Source organism: Nothobranchius furzeri, chromosome 13 (genome assembly GCF_043380555.1).
Source record: "Nothobranchius furzeri strain GRZ-AD chromosome 13, NfurGRZ-RIMD1, whole genome shotgun sequence".
NCBI classification, from domain to species: Eukaryota; Metazoa; Chordata; class Actinopteri; order Cyprinodontiformes; family Nothobranchiidae; genus Nothobranchius; species Nothobranchius furzeri.
Window position 1 is genome coordinate 31,111,336 of NC_091753.1, and position 18,544 is coordinate 31,129,879.

Here is an 18,544-nt window from a genome sequence, read left to right on the forward strand (position 1 = left end):
TTAGTCATAAGGCAGAATCAACGGTTGTCTTTCAAACTGTCTCTGCATGCTACTGGACAACGAACAACCTAACATACTCACTTCTATCAGTGTCAGTCAATGGGGTAGTCTGACACTGTTGAGGAGACTTAAGTACCTGTATCTGCTACATATAAAATACCTAGTGTTCCTTTATGTTCTACACATTATTAAAGCATTTTTATGTCAGTAAAAAAAATCTGCAATTATTTTAAGGTTGCTTTTTACCCTTCACATTTGTGAAGCTAGGCGAGAAAAAAAAATCTTTGTATAGACTCGTAAAAATAAAAAAAAATCTCTTGTCTGAATGCATATTTTTCTGTTTTCCTTTCAGGGATGTACTCACAAACATGTCACAAACATACATTTCTTTTTACTCACTCATGTGTTGGTTTGGCATGGGACCACCCATAAAGGTTGTGGACATCATAATGCCTGACTTTCTTCCCGTTGCTAAGTATCTGTTCACTGTTCATGCAAAGAGTTTTATGGTTTAATCCAAGATGTTTGGATTCCAGAGCTGTAGGGTGCACAAACAAACACAAGCAGCATTTTCAAGAATATTATCTATTTCTAATTAAGAAACCAACAACAGCTTTTTACGATCCTTACGTGGCATATAAGGTGGGTTCTCAAGGAGGGGATCCCCAAGACACTTCCCTCCAACTGTGCCATGGACAAAACTGGCTGGTTCATTCATGTCCTTTTGATAAAGAGAGTACAGGTTATAAATAAGAAGGCATTTTGTTTTAATTTCTTATTTATTAAAACTTACAATCCAAATGCCATCAAACTTTGTTGTCTTTGTGTAAAAATCCTTAATTTCTTGGAGCCACCATGTTGCAGTCTGAGTGCGGAAGAAGTCTGGGAATGCAGCATATGACCTGAACAGCTGGAAATTAGGACACTCCAAAGATCAGGATATCAAATGCAAAAATAATGCAATACTATGAACAAAACAGTCATATTTTTATAAACACCAGTGTAGTATTAAATAGACATTCCAGTAATGGCCAAAGTTGCTTGGGCCAAGGAAAACACTTGGTACTTACACACTAGTGATGTGCATTTCAGCCTCATGGATGCTTTCCTAACTTAACATAACATAGAAATAAAATGGCTTGTATTTGATTTGACACCTTGTAGGGTTCTACAACTAATCAAATCAGCAGTGATGCCTTCTTTACATCTTAGCTAAACCAGCTCAGTGGCCTAGTGGTATGAGTGTCCACCCTGAGACTGGGATATCGTGGGTCCAAATCCACGGTTGGCTCATACCAAAGACTTTAAAATGGGACCTGATGCCTCCCCACTTGACACTCAGCATTACGGGGTTTGACTGGGGGTTTGAATCACCCAATACTTTCCGAGAGTGGCCATATCTGCAGCTCACAACTTCCCCATGGGATGGATCAAATGTGGAGAACAAACTTCACAAAACAGTGTGACAAATAATGGGCCTTTAACGAACGTTAAATGGTAAATGACCTGTATTTGTATAATGTCTTCTTGGGGTTCTACAACCGCCCAAGTCGCTTCACAACACAATCACTCATTTACCCATTCACACACTGGTGGGGATGAGCTACAATTTAACCACAGCTGCCCTGGGGCACACTCGCAGAGGCGAGGTCAGCCGAACACTGGTATCTCTAGTCCCTCCGACCACCACCAGCAGACAAGGTGTAGAGGATAAGATGGTTTTAAAAAAAAGGTAGAGTCGGAGCCAGATGTCTTATAAAACAATGCTTGGGCCTTTATTACAAACAATCAAATTGTCAGCATCAACACGTACAGACAGCCATCAACGAAAGCCCCTGACTTGAAGTGGGATGTTGCTTTTTTTTGCAGTTCTGTTATGTCCACGAGGCGTAGCCGGCCTTACACAAGAGTTAAAGCTGGCCAAGTCCTCGGCACAAAGTTGGATCCCTTCATAATATAACAGATGAGACTTCCCAAAGTCCACATTAACTTGGCAGTTGTAGCTTAAGAAATAATGAGTTCTGTCAAAAGATGTTTTGAGAAGCTGAACCGTGAATTAGCTTGACCTGACTTCATATTACTTTCCCAACCTGCTCCCAAAATCTACTGCTCTAGCTTTGATAAACAGTTCTTGGAAAAACAGCACCCGAACGTCATCATGAGATGAACAGGCTTTCTTGCAAAGCATCCACAGTTCAGTTCCGTACCATTCTTAAAGATGACCTCTTGACCTTTATGGCCACAACAAAGGCAGGTTGAGTGACTTCCCCAAGGACACAACAGCAGCATTCTCTGGTCAGTGCCAAGATTGAACCTGCAACCTTCCAATTACTGGTCAACCCGCTCTACCTCCTGAGCTACTGCTGTCCCAAAAACTTTAACTAGGTGTTAGAATGATGTGGCCGACTGTTGTATGCCTAGTTAATAAAAGCTTAACATTTTCTTATTATTTAGTGCCATCACAAGGGGAATAAGTAAATGTACCTCTACTTGGGTATCCCAGTCAAGGCTGTCATTCACGGTGACATTAGGGAAATCAGGCCAGACCTATGGACCAGAAGGTCTAGATTCATAACTGTGTAAAATATCATCACCTTTTCTCACTGAATAGCTTTTCATTATCACATCTTAGGACTTATTTAGACTTTAATTTACTCTCAATTATTTCATACCTTTCCCCACACAATGTCATTACTGAGGTTGCTGGGCCATTTGATGAAGACATCAGCTGCTTTTCCTCTCTCAAAGGCTGGATAATTGGTCTCATTGCCTGAAATAGCTGGGTCCTGGAATGACAGCCACCAATAGACAAATTGTATGTGTGCTAAGTCTTTAATTCATCCAATATATTTCAATGTCACTTCCTTCAGATGCAGGCCTTGCAAGTACAGAAAAAGTGAATGGGATGGCAAAATGATTTAAATCTGCCAATCATCCTTCAGCTTTGCTGTCTTGTGACACAATATTTTTGGAGGTAAGTTTTAGTTAGGGCATTTTGCCAGCATACGTTTGACACTGTTAGATATACACATACATGATTGCAATTGACTGTGAATAATAGTACCAAATATTAATACACTTTAAAAACATTACCAGAATGAAGATGAACCTCATGCCCTCTTTCCTCATTGAGTCAACAAGGGCAGGCAGTCCTTTGAAATCTGAGTCCAGGACAAAGTCAAGCTGACGCTCCATGTAGTCAATGTCTGCATATTGCACATCCTGCAGCAGAGGTTGGTTAGGACTAGTTAAGACAATTAAATGCCAACTTAAGTGAAATGTTTGCAGAACACTCTGCTAATGAGTAATGGGTTTTGTGCCACAATAGAATATAGAATTATCCGTTTTCCTACAATATGTTGCATATTCATTTTCTTGTTCTTTTTTTTACACAGTTTAGTAAGACATGGTTTCTCTGATGATGGCTAGAGATATTAGCTAAAACATGTCAGGTAAAAAAAGAACAAGAAAACAGATAGCAAAGATAAACATGGAATGAATGTACAAAATAATATGTTGCCGATGTTATTATTCATGTCTGTGTCATTCCAATGAGGACAACACTTCATCTGCTCAGCTTGGTTGTTGAGTTTCTGCAGAATTAGCTGGTTGGATAAGTCTTCCTTGATACATATGTCATCATATTTAAATATCACAAGTTTTGTTACAAACTTTGTTCTAAACACAGATGGCCAGAAGTTAATTTCATTCCAAGAGAGAGATCTAAATTAAAGGAAGAAAATGTAGCTTTGGATTTCCCTTGAAATCATAATTCAACGAGTCTATTTATCTTCATCCAAACAATTACCGATAAGGTCAAATCATCACATCTAATGTAGGTATACTGCATCTTCAGTAATTACATTGTCAAATCCGGCTGAGTTGCATGTTGGATTTAGCTCTGTTCCAATGATAGCATGTCTTAACAGCCTTCGGTTGCCAGGAAGAAGCTTTCAGAAAAGATTTGTTCAGACAAGCACAGTGACACGAATCCTTGGGCTGAGGTACAATCTGAATGAAATTGGTGTCTCAGCAAGCGTGGGAACACACATTCTGGGTTTAAAATTAGAGCAGATGTTTGTATGAGGTATTGGTGGTATTTCCTAACATGTTGCTTCATTGTCAATGTGGTGTTTTGCACTTGATATAACTTTAGATATTAGTTTGACAATGATCATAGTGATTATTATTTAAAATATGTAAATTATCATGATACCCAAAAAATTGGGTTTTGTGGTCTCGACTTGATGCCGTTTTAAAGTTTTGGAAACTTACATAGGGTATACCAGCTGCCCTCATGTCTGTGTACAGGCTTTGTATTTCAGAGTCATTGGCATAACCATAGCGACAGAGCTGGAACCCAAGGGACCAATAGGCAGGTAGAACAGGTCGTCCAATCAGCTGTTAAGAAAAACACATTTCACCATAAAAAATTTGTTGTTTTGCAAAAAACATAAATAAATAATTTAGATAATCATGGAACCCTGTCCAGAAAGTGTTTTTTTTTTGTATGTTTGTTTGTCTGTTGTTCTGTGTGTGTGTGTGTGTTGGGATTGGCTAAATGAAAGAATGCAATGAAGCAAGGAGGTCCCAGCTGCTCAAGCCCAGGGCCAGACATAAAAAACTCTCGATCTCTCATGCATGCACACACACACACACACACACACACACACACACACACACACACACACACTAACCCTAACCTAACCCACAAACAGGGAGAAAACCAAAACCCTCAGTAAACGTACTGCAGTGTACTCTTGCACAACAATCTCAGGCGTGGGTCCCAGGACCATGTAGAAATCCAGGATGCCTCCAATGGTGCGGTAGGTTAAAGAAGGAGTAGGCTGAAAAGTCACATCTGAGCACAGAGCAAAGAGAATTCAGGAGTTTTTTTTTTTTTTTGGGGGGGGGGGGGGGGGGGTTATGCAATATAAAGTGTTAGAAAAGCATGGAGTTATAATAGGAGTGTACTATTAGTTTCAATACTACTATCAATAGACTGCCAGAAAAGCTGGACTACAACTATTATCTTTTTTCCTAAACTTGCTGCAGGTACTCTGTCAACATCAAAACATTTTAAGGCTTATAGATAAAGTAAACTGCAGCACATTCAATCATTTTATTCCAGAAGAATCTTATCTACACTAAATAAAAGTATTTTATTATTTAAGCAACAAATATGCATTCTTATTGTGTTTACTTCTACAGTAATGTTGTGTTTCTTGGGATACATAAAAGCCTTTCATTTGAATATACTAAACACACATGGTGGCTTTTCTTTTTACTTATTAAACACTAAATACGCAACTTAACATTGTGTGTACTGACCAGGATTTATATGTTGTATGTGCACGTGTAAGCAGGCGTTTCTCTCACCCATTGCATTACTGTTTAGTAACAGCACCCCGTGAGCATCAGCGGTGTTCTCCAGGCCCATATAGAAGGGGTGAACTCCGTAGCAGTTCATCTTATACTGAGGCAACATGAAAAGAAAAATAGAAAGAGAAACATGTGACATTGTTGAATTTGTATTTTAATCTGTGTTCAGGGAAGTTGTAAATGAATGACATTCCCAACACTTTGTTTCCACACAAACATTTAGATGTTCTGTTAAATCCACAAGTATGCCTCCTTTTACACTAGTTTTAAACCCAGATCTGCTCAAGTAGAGAAACTGTGGACATGTAGATGTTATGAATAAAGTGCATGACATTGCAGACTATTATAGCACTCCATACCTCTGTTGGGGAAGGCCTGCTGCTAACACATCAAATTGTTGCCCAAAATACGTTAATTTGACTGCAATTCAGCCATTTAATGTTTTGAGAACCTCAAAAAGTTAATACATTGTAGATGTAAAACAATTGAAGACTACCATTAAAGTCCATCCATTGGCTCAGAAGATATTTAGAAAAAAATAAAATAAAACAAAAAATGGAAGTAACTGGTTTGTTTTTGTGCAAATGTCTTGCACAATGTGGAGCACTCAGAGAATGTGTTGGGAATGTTATTAAGAAACAAATATACAGCTTTTTAAGCCACATTTATGTAAAACTGAATAAATTAGTGATGTTTGTTATGATTTCTAAGGTCATTTTGCTTTGGTGACTCTGTATATTAAAGATACACATGTTTAAAATGAGTTTGTGACCATTATAACACAGTCCATCCACTGTGTCATTAGCTACTGCTACTACAGCAATCTTTCGTCGGATATCCTCAAAACCCACTGATATAGTCATGTTTGTGTTTGTTCATGTGTGGCAGCCTTGAAACAAACTGACTACATATGTTAATCAGCGTAAAAAGTTCATCCAGTGATTGCTTTCCAAAAGTTTCATGATAGATTTAGCTTTCTTTCTTTCTTTCTTTCTCTTTCTTTCTTTCTTTATTGAACATGCATGCAAATCAATAGACAACCCAAAGCATTCAAAAAGTATCCAAAAAGAAACCCACACATATGTATATGCATATATACACATACACACATACATATATATATACATATACATACACACACACACACACACACACATATATATATATATATATATATATATATATATATATATATATATATATATATATATATATACACACACACACATACAAATACACATACACATGTAGAACATGTTCAATGGGAAGGGAACGAAGCTCTGGTAGCTTATATAATCCCCCACAAATCAAATTTCAAGAAAGACAAAACAAAAAAATATATATATTTTCCCTACACTGAGTGTCATTGCCATTTTCCTATAACATGTTTTATCCTCAATCACACAAACCAAATTTACATTTTCTCATGTTTCAACCCCCCCCCCACCCCCCACCCCGCCGCAAACCTTCACAGCTCCCAGTTCACCAACAATAGACAATTACAATCAAATGCAACACCCTTACAACTTTTCCTCCTCCTCCATGTAATTGATTAGTATAATTTTTTTATACTTCTCTTTAAACTTATGCAATGAGGGACTTTGCTTTAGATCCTCACTTAGCTTATTCCAAACTCTTACACCCGTAACAGAAATACAAAATGACTTTATTGTTGTTCTAAAATATGTATGCCTAAAGTTAAGTTTGTATCTGAAATTATATACGTTATCTGGTTTTATAAATAGCATTAATAATGCTCATAAATGCAAGCACACAATCACACACAGGCAGACAAAAAACAGTCATTTAGAGGGTTGGTTCTGAGCATCAGATGTCCTGTCTTGTAATACAGAGCGTGAATGAGCAATGATGTTGACTGCTACTCCTATAAATACTGAGAGCGTACTAAACTTGAGTGTTTTAGACAAGAATGGAACAAGACAGAGGGTGTAAAGGAACTGTTAGAAAGGAGGCAGAGGAACAGAAATCTGCCACTTTCTCATGTCATCGTCATGCAGAGATAACTCACGAGTGTGTCACAATCTATCAGCCACTTGCACTTCTGCTACTCAACAAGGTGTTAACGCCCAGCTCAGTGGATCTGAGGACTGCTTCTGCTTTGTATTGATTTGTTATAATGTGTGCATTCCTTTTGTGTCATTGAACCTTGCCAGATGATGCAACGGTCATGGTGTAAGAAAGTAAAAGGTCATGACTTTATTCTTTAACTAAAAGTGGAAATTGGAACCTTGATCTGCTCTTTAACTGGAAAAGTGTGGAACGGCGCTCTGGTTTGGACTTCCCACTTATTTTTCCCCCAATTTTCAGATTCTACTAGATGTCATCAAATACTCTAAATAGTCTCAATGTCTCGTTTGGTTTTCTTCAGTCTTTTCCATACTTTAAACTCCTTTGCTCTCTGACCGGGGGGGGGGGGGGGGGGGGGGGGGGGGGGGGGTAAACTTTTGTTTGAACCCTGCACAGCTGTATTGAAAGCTCAGCAATTGTGCTTGATAATGCTGATCCAGGTGAAGGGCTCATCCTGCATGGCCTTGACAGCGTTTGGGAAAAATATGATGACACTTTAAAACTGCACCTCATCTCAACAGAACCATATCAAAGTGACATGACTAAGAGAAAGACAAGTTTACATACTGCGAGGGAAGGTTGTTTACAAGTCACCTCTACGGTCTCCAGAGGGTGCAGTGTCAAAAATATGCAGCACAGTGTTAAAATATTACATGTAAGAGAAAAATGGCTGAGAAGGAGCTTGCAACCTTCAGCTGTGGGGGAAGCTGTTGTTTGATGGAAGGGATATGGTGATAAAGGGCTGTTAAAAGGTTGTTTCCCTCAAACAGATTTCTTTAGTTTGCACTGTTTTGTCACACTGTGTTTCAGACTGGCAAATACATTTCAATATCACACAAAGATAATTAGTATGTACACAATGTATTTTCAAATAAGGATTTGGCTCTCAGTAAAGTGGAAATCAAGCTACACGACTCAGCCTGTTTGAAAAAATAATAGCTCTGTTTAGTAAATGTAATTACCGTTATTACTTAGAAAGCTGAGTACAGTTTTACTAGCCACATCAATTCTTAATTACTGCCAGACCTACAGAACAGACACCATTTTAACAGAACACTTATGACTGCATAGAGTAGGCCAAACAATCTAAAAAAGTAACAAACATACACCATTTTTTTTAAAATACCAAAGTTCCCAGAAAAATACTTCTAAAGCCTGACTTGGTTCCAGTTGAGGTCTGAGTTCATGATTTAATTATAATAAAAACAGGGTGAATGGCATCCTTAATAGAGTTCCAAGGAGATTAAAAAAAAAACCTCTGCTGACACAAAAAGAGCACCAATGCCCATCTCACATTTGCCAAAACCTCCTGACTTTTGTGAAAATACTTTGAGTATTTAGATAGATTTTTGGAAGGTGGGTGTCTTGTTATATCTTGTGTAAACATAATGTTGCATTTCAGCCAAAGAACATCATAATAACATGCGTGGTGGTGGTAGTAGGACCGTCTGGGGCCACTTCACTGCTTCATGATCAGGACCAATTGCTGTAATTGATGGAACCATGGATTCAGCTCTCTACCAGAATATCCTGAAGGCAATTACCTGCCATTGAACTTAAACAGGTTATTCATGCTCTTAAAACATTCCAGTGTGGCTTTTTCTTGTAATCCTATCCAAAAGAGTGGGCCAAATCCCTCCACAAAGAGACTCAGTGCAAGTTGTTGTAAATACTTTAGGCTTGGGCAGTATTATAGTATTATTGTAAACAGCCGGTGTTAAAAAGTAGCAATGGGGTCAGTCTCAATATCGTCATGAAAACGACAGTGCACGTAGGAGACAATGGTTAAAAAATAAATAAGTAATTTAGTGTTTAAATGGATGCGTCGTTAAATTTTTTTGTTTTCCTTAAAGAGTTTATAATCTTTTGCTAATCTTTTGGAGACATTCCATAAAGTTTATGAACATGATGTCATTAAGTGACCGCACAGAGACGTGCCGAGAGAAAAATGGCAGCTTGCGCACCAGCTGACGTGGTGTCTAAAAAGAACACAACTTCTACAGTTTGGGAGTATTTTGGGTTTGAAGCTAATTTACAAGAAGAGTCGGTAAACACTGATTAGGTAAACAAAAGTTGACAGCCACAAGCTCAATGAAGAGGGTTTTCAGCAGTCTGTTCACAACATCCTATGCTGAAGGCACAAAAGAAAAACACGCTGGTTTTTCAGGCAAAAAATCTTTTTATAAGCTGCATTTTTTAACAAGTTGTTAAAATTATGTGTTATTTTGTCATTGTTTTAGTAATAGTGTTTGTAATTCAGTTTCTGAACGGTGAAGGACCAAGCCAATAGTTTGGTAATTCCACTTGAGGATAATGTAGTGAGATGAAGGTTCTCTGATTTGTGCCAAAGGTCACTTTTGCCCAGCTGGGTCAAGCTGGTTCAAACAGTAAATGGTAAATGACCTGTATTTATTAGCACCTTCTAGGGTTCTACAACCCCCCAAGGTGCTTTACAAAACAATCCGTCATTCACACCTGCACACCCACATTCACACGCTGGTGGTGATGAGCTACAGTACACAACTGCCTTGGGGCGCACTGACAGAAAAAAATTATGGTGGACATAATTTTTTACATCTGATATGGAAATCATTTGCTGAGCTAAAACATATTTTGCATAACCCCCCCCCCCCACCCCCCACCCCCAAAATATAGAAAATAACACTGAGTTGGTGTGATACTTACACCAGGAGGCTGGTCCTTGGAGAACATACCCCAGGTGTGATAGTTGAGATCATGTTTATATGTGGGATGCTCTGTTTCTCCAAATCCGTAGACAAACTGAGATGACAGTCGAGTCGACACTTGGATGAACATGTCTGAGAAGGTAAAACCTGGTACAGCCGAGTCCCAGCTGAGAAAAGTGAGAGAGGATTAAACAAGTGAGAAAGAGGAGAGTTGGAGGGAATTATTGTCAAAGACACTTAGTCAAAATGTCTCATATTGAATAAGAACAATACCCCACAGGAACTACAGTCTTTGTAATAAGTCATGCATCTTAATAATTAAAACACATGCTGACACTTTGAAAAAAAAGAGGGGAAAAAATGGAGACCCTAGCTACAAAATAATGACACCCTTGCTTTGAGATATGCCCGGAATAGATTCCAATGCTCTGCTACTTTGCGTGACATCATTATAACTGCTGAACAACAGGAAACTACTTTAGGCATTGACTGCACCAAACTTTCCTGAGCACATCTAATTTGGTAACAAAACTTGAGGAGTCGATTCAGCATTGTTACTTTAATCTCACGGGGAATGGGGGTGGGGGGGTGTGGTGGGGGGGGGGGGGCTGGGGGGGGGGGGGGTAGATTCAAGCCTGAAAATAGCTGAACACCATTTTTATATTACCCAAAACTAATATAAGAGGCCAATTTACAGGGGGTAAACACAGATATATGAATCTTAAATGATAATATGGTTCGGGGTGGGGGCCCCCATCGAGGGCTGCTATCCAGCATATTTTTGTTTCAACCCTGCTTCAACACACCTGATTTCAATCAGTAGGTGATTAACAGGCTTCTGCAGAGCTTGATGAGCTGCTGAACAGGTGAATCAATCACTGAGTCAGAAGTGTTGGAGCAAAGACATGCAGGATACCGGCCCTCAAAGACCAGGGTTCCCCACGCCTGATATGGTTAATGAGTAAAGCTTAGTACAAGCCAGAGACACATAAATTGTATTTTTGGGTCACTAATGACTTGGAAAGGCAGAAATCCCAAAATAATTATACCCTCTTAAAGCTAGTAATGAAGCAAAGTATAAACTGAGAGATTAGTCAAGTCTCACATTGAACAGCAACTAAGACAATCATGAACTGCTTGCACCATACTCACATCTTGGTTCCTGTGCTTTTTCGTATGACCTGAAGACCAAAAGGTTGGCTGGTAACAGAAACCTTATAAAGTCGTTTGTTTTCATCAGTTTGAGGAGTTTTAGGAACTGACAGAGGTACAGGCACCTCATAGCGGTCAGATTTGGGGTCCCAGATCTAGACATAGAGGTGAAGTGTTTTAATGTCTTTAAAGGGGGCAATCAACCTGACATGTTTTGTAGGGTTTAAAGGAGGATGGTATTTCAAAAGTACATAGAGTTAAATACAGACCTTGAATTGGAGCATGTCACCTGAGTGATACCAAACTTCAACACGGAGGTTGGTAATATCCTTGGATTCTGGGCGACCACTTGATCTGTAGTTAGTGTTGCGAGTGATGTCAACAGTAATGCCAGAGTCTGTTTCTGTGGCATGTGTTACAAGGTAACCATAGTCATCTGGATAGTAGCACCACGGAACCTTCTCATTGGTGCTTGGCTAAAATATGAAAGAAAATTAGGCATCAGAAGATGGAAGGCTGTAAATTTGAACATGTGGCATCCCTTTACCTTCCAGATGCAACCTTTGGCCTTGCACTTGGCTTCGTCTGCATTTCCTTCTGGGTAGCAGTCAAAACGTTGATACTCTTCGGACACTGTGTCCCACTGTACCACGTAGGTGTTCCCAAGCGTCAAGCTCAGGTTGTGCAGAAGAAGCACCTGTGTGTAGAATTAAGTTTAGGGAAAAATATCTCCCACAGTTTTAAAATGGCAAGTTTCACTATATTTCACTGAATAAGTAACGTAACAGGAGGCACAAACAAGGCACATTTTATGTGGGCATTGTTTTGCATGTTTAACTCAGATGAAATTTTTGTTTAAATAAGTCTTTCTGAGTCTGTTTACAATTCTCAACTTTTATAGACATTTGTTTTCCGACTCTTATCCTTGACTTTATTTCATTGCGGAACAGTGCTTCACCAACGGCATCATAGGGGACAAACTTTTAATTTATTTATTTATAAAGGATCTTCCATGACCCTATCAGCACAGCAAGGTGCTAAACACAACCTCATAAACATAGGATAAGAACAAATACAATGTAGTGAATCATTAAAAGAAAGAAAAAAAAGAAAACAACCATAAAACATTAAAGAAAAGTCGATTAACCCTTATACGACCCTAGTGCATTTTTTTGTGCTCAAAGGACATTAACGTTAGAAAGTTAAAGGGTTATATAAGGGTTAAACAATCCTAAAAGAACAGGTTAAATGAGATTAAAAACAAAACAAAACAACAGCAACAACTAAAAGATCAAGGCAGTTTTGTGACATCTACATGCCCCTTTTGCTGAAACGTTCTCACAAAAATGAGTATGTGAGACTTAAAAACCAGAAGTTATGGCGCCGGTGTTCTGACTATCTGTGCTTCCTCGTTAAATTATCCTACTGCAGCATGTTACGACTGTTTCACTCTTGTTTACAGTGTAGTAACATGCCTATTAAGCACATTTTATTTGAAATTGGTGATAACACATAAAAATACAGAACTGTAATATAGTTATTAGCAAAAATATACAGTTTTTCTCGTCATTTATTTATGAAAAAAATGTGTTTGTCATAATTTCATAAATGACGGTAAAAAATGGGGAAAATGTCTTATTTACAGTATAGTAACAATATTCTACAAGCCATTTACAAGGTAACTGTCAAGTAAACATACAACAAGCAGTAATATAACAACTTTTCAGAGGGAGCACGTCTCTTCAGCTGAACGGCCTGTGACGTAGTAGTCAGTCTGTGGCACATATAGATGGGTAGCACGGATAGTTGGAACACCGGCCCTAACACTCAACAGCATCTCATCCCAGAGCATTGGAGCCAGAACTGAGAACACACAATCCCCCCCTTGGTCTGTATTTGGAGCAGGGGGCCACCAACAGCTGTCGCTCAGCCGAGTAAAGACCAAGATGGGATCAACATTTTTCTGCAGCAATGCTGACAGACAGGAGGGGGCCGTGCCTTAAAGACCCCTGTAAACAAGTAGGAGGATCTTAAATCTGGCTCTGCACTGCACTGGGAGCCACTGGAGTGATGTGTTCCCAGTGTGTAGTGCCTGTTAAAAATCTCGCAGCAAAGTTCTGGACAAGTTAGAGCCTTGCAACTGTGCTCTGACTCAGACTGGCATACAAGACATTGCCAACAATTGTACAACATGCTGTACAGTGGACAAGTGGTAGCACTGCTGTTTTGCAGCAAAAGGGTCACAGCTTTAACACCTAGCAGCAGTGTTGGCTTCATGCATTTGATGTATTTATTATTATTACTATTTTTGCATACTCTGGTTTCTTCTCACAAGTGCAAAAAACATCAATTTTAGGGAATTTACTATAAAGAAAAATAACTTGAAAAAAAGTCAAAATCTGCAAAACATGCCTGGTAAAGAAGGATGAAGAATAATATAAGCCAACAAAAAAAATCCTTGCTACTTTGTGAATTTTCCTTGTGTCCTGTAAGGATCACCACTCTTTGAGTCCGTATGTATCTAATGATTTTTGGCAGCTGTGAGCTATTTTCAAGGCCCAGTCTGGACTTACGAAGACTAATGTTCACGACAAGTCGGAGTTTGTTTAACAGCACATTTACCCTTCACCCCTAAGAAATGATTACCACAGAGAGTCATTTGATAAATGCATGCTTGTGTGAGTGACCAGAGAGACCTTGAGGATCTATACGAGAGCATCTGCAGCCACACACACATGGGCATGTGTGCACATGCATGAATACACAAGCACAGAGAAAGGAAATCTCCACACTTCTACTTCACTTGGCCTCTTGACACTTCATAAACTCTTGCCTTTTTGCTCATAACCATGATAGCTTACTGTGGAATCATAGCTTTTAGTCATTTGCTTTCATTTTTTCTTTCAGTTTCCAGTGCCACACACACATGCACGCACACACGCACACAAGCACACACACATACACACACACACACACACACACACACACACACACACACACACACATACACACACACTGACAGAAGACTTTTATGATCCCCAACTGATGTAAACCATTTTCATTTCTTACGTTTAGAAGCCAACCTTGAAATGCACAGCTATGGTTTCATTCATGCTGTTATTGAAACAAATGGCAGATATGTGGTTGCTGCAGAATTTTAGCCTACTTTTCTTCACAAAAGTGCAGCAAGAATTTTACGATCAAATATTTGGAGACATATCTAATATACAGCAATGACTATTAAATAAAATATTTGTTCCTACTTTAAAATGTTCAAATGTAATGCATTTACAAACGAAGGAGGAGAAATACCCAGTTCGTCATGTATTTCACACATACAGAAGACAGCAGCATCCTAATAATGAAGCAATGTTAGCAAATGTACATGGAGTCATTTTCTTGCCTGAATAATGAGCTTAAGTCTGGTGTCCATTGAGCACTGAGGGGAAAAGTCTAAGTCCATTAGCTGCCAATGTCACGGTCTGAGGTGTGTTCCTGCTGTCACTCACTGTCGCTGAGTTTTCCCTCTGCAGGTGGGTGTGTCTGAAGGTTGACCAAGCTGCAGCAGATCTGCTCATCAGCCGGCCAGGTGTATTTAAGCAGCTGAGAGACTTCTACAGTTCGCTGGATGATTACTCTACCTGGATAAAACCTCCACCGTCATCTCTGACTGGCTGAACTCTGGAACTCCTGTCCTCTGGAACGCCAACCTGCTTGTCTCTCAGGCTCTCCCTGGCCAGAACCACCTCCAGCTGCCCACTTAAGCTCCCTGGATCTCCACAAACTCAGCTCCCTCCACGTCTCACCTTTTGGATCTCAGTCCCAGGAAAGCCCTCTCAGCCCAGACCGGACCACTCCTCCCTCGAGCTAGTTCCCTCCTCTCCAGACTCTAAGTCCTCCGCACAATTCAGATTCCTTGTTCCCTCCTCGAGTTGGATCTAACTCCCATCCGTCCAGATTTCCCGCACTGGCTCCCTTGTGAACGAACTCAGCTATGTTTATGCTGCTTCCTTGTTTTCCCTTTCAATAAATTCTTATTTAAACACTTTACCCCCGTCTCTATGCTGATTCTGTATGTCGTGGGTTAGATTTCTACACCACAACATGACACCCAAATGTTTTGCTGTATCTGTTAGCTAATCATTAACTGCTGTTTGGTGCTGGTGAGAATGCTCACAGAAAAGTTTTTGATCAAAAGAAAAAAAAAAAGAAAAAGTTGACATAAGAACACAAACTGGTGATCAGGAATTCTACAATTTCTTGCAAAAGGACATCTGAGAGAAAAAGAGAATATTTAAACTTTGTAGTGAAGTCTATTGTATACAACCAGCAATTACAAAATCTAAGACTGTCCACAACATATCTAACTGTTGCAGATGATCTAAAATGACTTTACCTTAAAGGCATAAGCAACTGTTTAATATTATTAAATTAGTTTGAGCCAGTTGGTGCTAAAACGACCCTTTAGAGGATGAATGACATGTCTTTTTGCCCCCTTTGCCTCTTGTGAGCAGGGTGCCTTGTGAGTTCATTTTCTTGTTCTGACGTTTACACCTCAGAACAGACGAGCTATACTCGGTTAGCATTTATTGTAGCATGTTTATAATGGTGGAGCCTCAGACAAGACAAAGGAAACATGTTACAAAGCTAAAAAAAAAAAACAAAAAAACAATATCGAACCACAATAGGAATCAATCAAGTCATCCTCAGGAGTTTTCTGAATTCGGGGAGCTCAGCAACATGGTTGCTGCATGTTTTAGATTGTGAACACAGCTGATTTGTTGATTTAGTGGTAAACATCTGCTGTAGAACCAAATGAAGGCCGAGGAGGCATTTCAGCTGTTAGAATAAGGCGAAGAGAGTGAAGAGAAAAGTTTCAGTTAAATTTTTACAATTAATTAAAACGGACATTAGGGAGTGCTAAATGCAAGCCAAAATAACATTTTACGAACTGGAAACACTCAAAAACATGTGATCACAGATGCATAAATGTAAGCTAGTCAATGACAGGTCCCAAAAGAGTGAGTGAGTGAGTGTGTGTGAGTGAGTGAGTGAGTGAGTGAGTGTGTGTGTGTGTGTGTGTGTGTGTGTGTGTGTGTGTGTGTGTGTGTGTGTGTGTGTGTGTGTGTGTGTGAGAGAGATCTAATGTAACATATAATGTAATGCATGCTATGCAAGTCACCAGAAAAGTCATCTATGACTTGCTGGATGATCTTTAGAAACCTAAAACAATTATTTTAATTTTTCCAGTTGAAATTATTACATTTTTATGAGTTTTTATTTTTTTATTGTAACTTTTGTCACTGTGCCCTACTACAGGTCACACTTAAATCCTGCAAATATTGTTAGCATATTGATTATTTATCCAAGCAAAAACACTCAATTTCTCTTTATTATCACTTTTCATGTGTGCTAAAGAAATGAGTGGCTGCTGTTTTCATTTCAGATTTGAATACATCTGTTTACCTCTCTGGCTGCATCATAGGTTACGCCTGTTACGTTTGTGGTTGTGTTTGATTGGCTTCCATCAGTCACAGTGACAGATGTGGGAGGGACAGACACTCCAAGGACTGTGATGTCCTCAAACTTGAGGTTGTTTGGGTCTTTGTAGCCAGCATGGGTCACCTGCATGGTCAGTGCTCCCTATGGACAACAGATGCGTTTAATGAATAAAAAAAAAAAAGATAAGCACAAGTTGTTAAACAAAACATGTAGAAAATACAATGTATACTTTAGCCCATTTAGTTTCACTGATCATTCTAAATGTTCTTATCTGTCTTTTTTTTATCCACTTTCATCATTATAGAAACTGCAAGATATTAGATAAGGGAACGTTTAATCCCCATATGCTACTTCTGATTTATACAAGTTAAGTGTTTGTTAGCTAAAGGTTTAGTGTAAAACAGCAACATGTAGATGTTAATTATTAAATGTTTTACTTCATTTGTTAACAATCAGTGTCCCCTTTAAACAAACTACAAATTCATCATTGACAATAACATAACCAAAAGCATCAGCTCTGTCCTAAAACAGTCACATCAAACACTGAGAATGCCAGCAGAATAACCAGTGAATACAATCAAAACATTTGCATCAGACAGCAGTTACAACAGATTTCCTATGTGAAGTTCCAACACCAGAGCAATGGTACACCGAGAGCGTTCCTCTCATACATTAAACATGTGAGGCGATCCTCACTTCAGTTACTTGATCCAACAAAGCTTTAGCCGCACACCACGGATCAATCAAGCGTGGTGAACTAGACTGAAAAGCCAAAAGCCCCCAGGAATTTTCAACTTTGAACTTGAAACTGATCAGAGAGAATGTCTGAGCTTAATTTGGAGAGTTGGTGTTTGAGTGCATGTGATGGAACCTACATGAACAACAGAGAACCTGTAGTGGATGTAGTTGCCACTTTTAACTGTATCTGTGGGGGAAAACAAACAGATTGGGATGTTAAAGTTTGAGTCATTTAGTCACAGCCGAATGAGTGACCACCCCCACTTGTGGGAGCTGAATCACACTTTAAGCTCAAATAGAGGAGTGTTTTTATCACATGATGAAAAAAGACAGTTCCTTTAATTAGTGAAAATAACAAAAAGCTGCATGACACGTGAACATACAAGCTCAAATTGAGGAAAAAGCAGCAATACCTCGAGAATCTCCATCATCCCAGAATAGTTCCCCGGCTGCCTGCTTGTTGTCATCTAGAGCAATGATCAAACCCATGGGGTTACGTCGGCTGGAAACACACAGATAGGTGTGCGGAATTATTATTCAGACAGCAAAATGTTTATGAAACACCATGGTTCACTTATCTCAATACACTGGTTTGTGCACTGGTGTGTAAACAAAGCATGGCAAGTTGTGTGTGTGTGTGTGTGTGTGTGTGTGTGTGTGTGTGTGTGTGTGTGTGTGTGTGTGTGTGTGTGTGTGTGTGTGTGTGTGTGTGTGTGTGTGTGTGTGTGTTTGAATACCTGTATGTGGTGGTGACCTCAGGCCTCTGTGTGGGGAGGATGGCACCCCCTCTGATATGTAAGCCAAGCTTTTCAGCTGGTAGATACAGCTCATCATAGTTCTTGCGGACTGCTAGACGCTCCATCTAATTGATTAGACAAAAGATTAAATTTCACACACTTAAATAGAAAATATGAAGACCACTTAGGGCAGAGGGGACATAGTGAGAAGGAAAACAAAATGTTGGGTGAGTCGTTGCAGCAGAGCTTTACTTCATA

The 18,544-nt window shown here is 39.3% G+C and overlaps 1 protein-coding gene across 2 annotated transcripts in view; it reads right to left on the bottom strand.

The window, feature by feature from the left end:
- LOC107380514 (sucrase-isomaltase, intestinal) overlaps positions 1 to 18,544 on the bottom strand; it is a 138,047-nt gene that overhangs the window by 27,360 nt on the left and 92,143 nt on the right. For both annotated transcript variants that reach the window (XM_054742777.2, XM_054742776.2), the window contains exons 21-37: positions 18,287 to 18,411; positions 17,963 to 18,051; positions 17,687 to 17,736; positions 16,776 to 16,952; positions 11,857 to 12,006; positions 11,579 to 11,785; positions 11,310 to 11,464; positions 10,156 to 10,324; positions 5,380 to 5,476; positions 4,749 to 4,861; positions 4,276 to 4,401; positions 3,094 to 3,222; positions 2,673 to 2,786; positions 2,485 to 2,547; positions 794 to 910; positions 631 to 721; positions 400 to 538 (exon numbers count right to left, since the gene is read on the bottom strand). In XM_054742777.2, the coding sequence (XP_054598752.1) occupies positions 400 to 538; positions 631 to 721; positions 794 to 910; positions 2,485 to 2,547; positions 2,673 to 2,786; positions 3,094 to 3,222; positions 4,276 to 4,401; positions 4,749 to 4,861; positions 5,380 to 5,476; positions 10,156 to 10,324; positions 11,310 to 11,464; positions 11,579 to 11,785; positions 11,857 to 12,006; positions 16,776 to 16,952; positions 17,687 to 17,736; positions 17,963 to 18,051; positions 18,287 to 18,411 (2,111 nt within the window). The remainder of the gene's footprint in view (positions 1 to 399; positions 539 to 630; positions 722 to 793; positions 911 to 2,484; positions 2,548 to 2,672; positions 2,787 to 3,093; positions 3,223 to 4,275; positions 4,402 to 4,748; positions 4,862 to 5,379; positions 5,477 to 10,155; positions 10,325 to 11,309; positions 11,465 to 11,578; positions 11,786 to 11,856; positions 12,007 to 16,775; positions 16,953 to 17,686; positions 17,737 to 17,962; positions 18,052 to 18,286; positions 18,412 to 18,544) is intronic.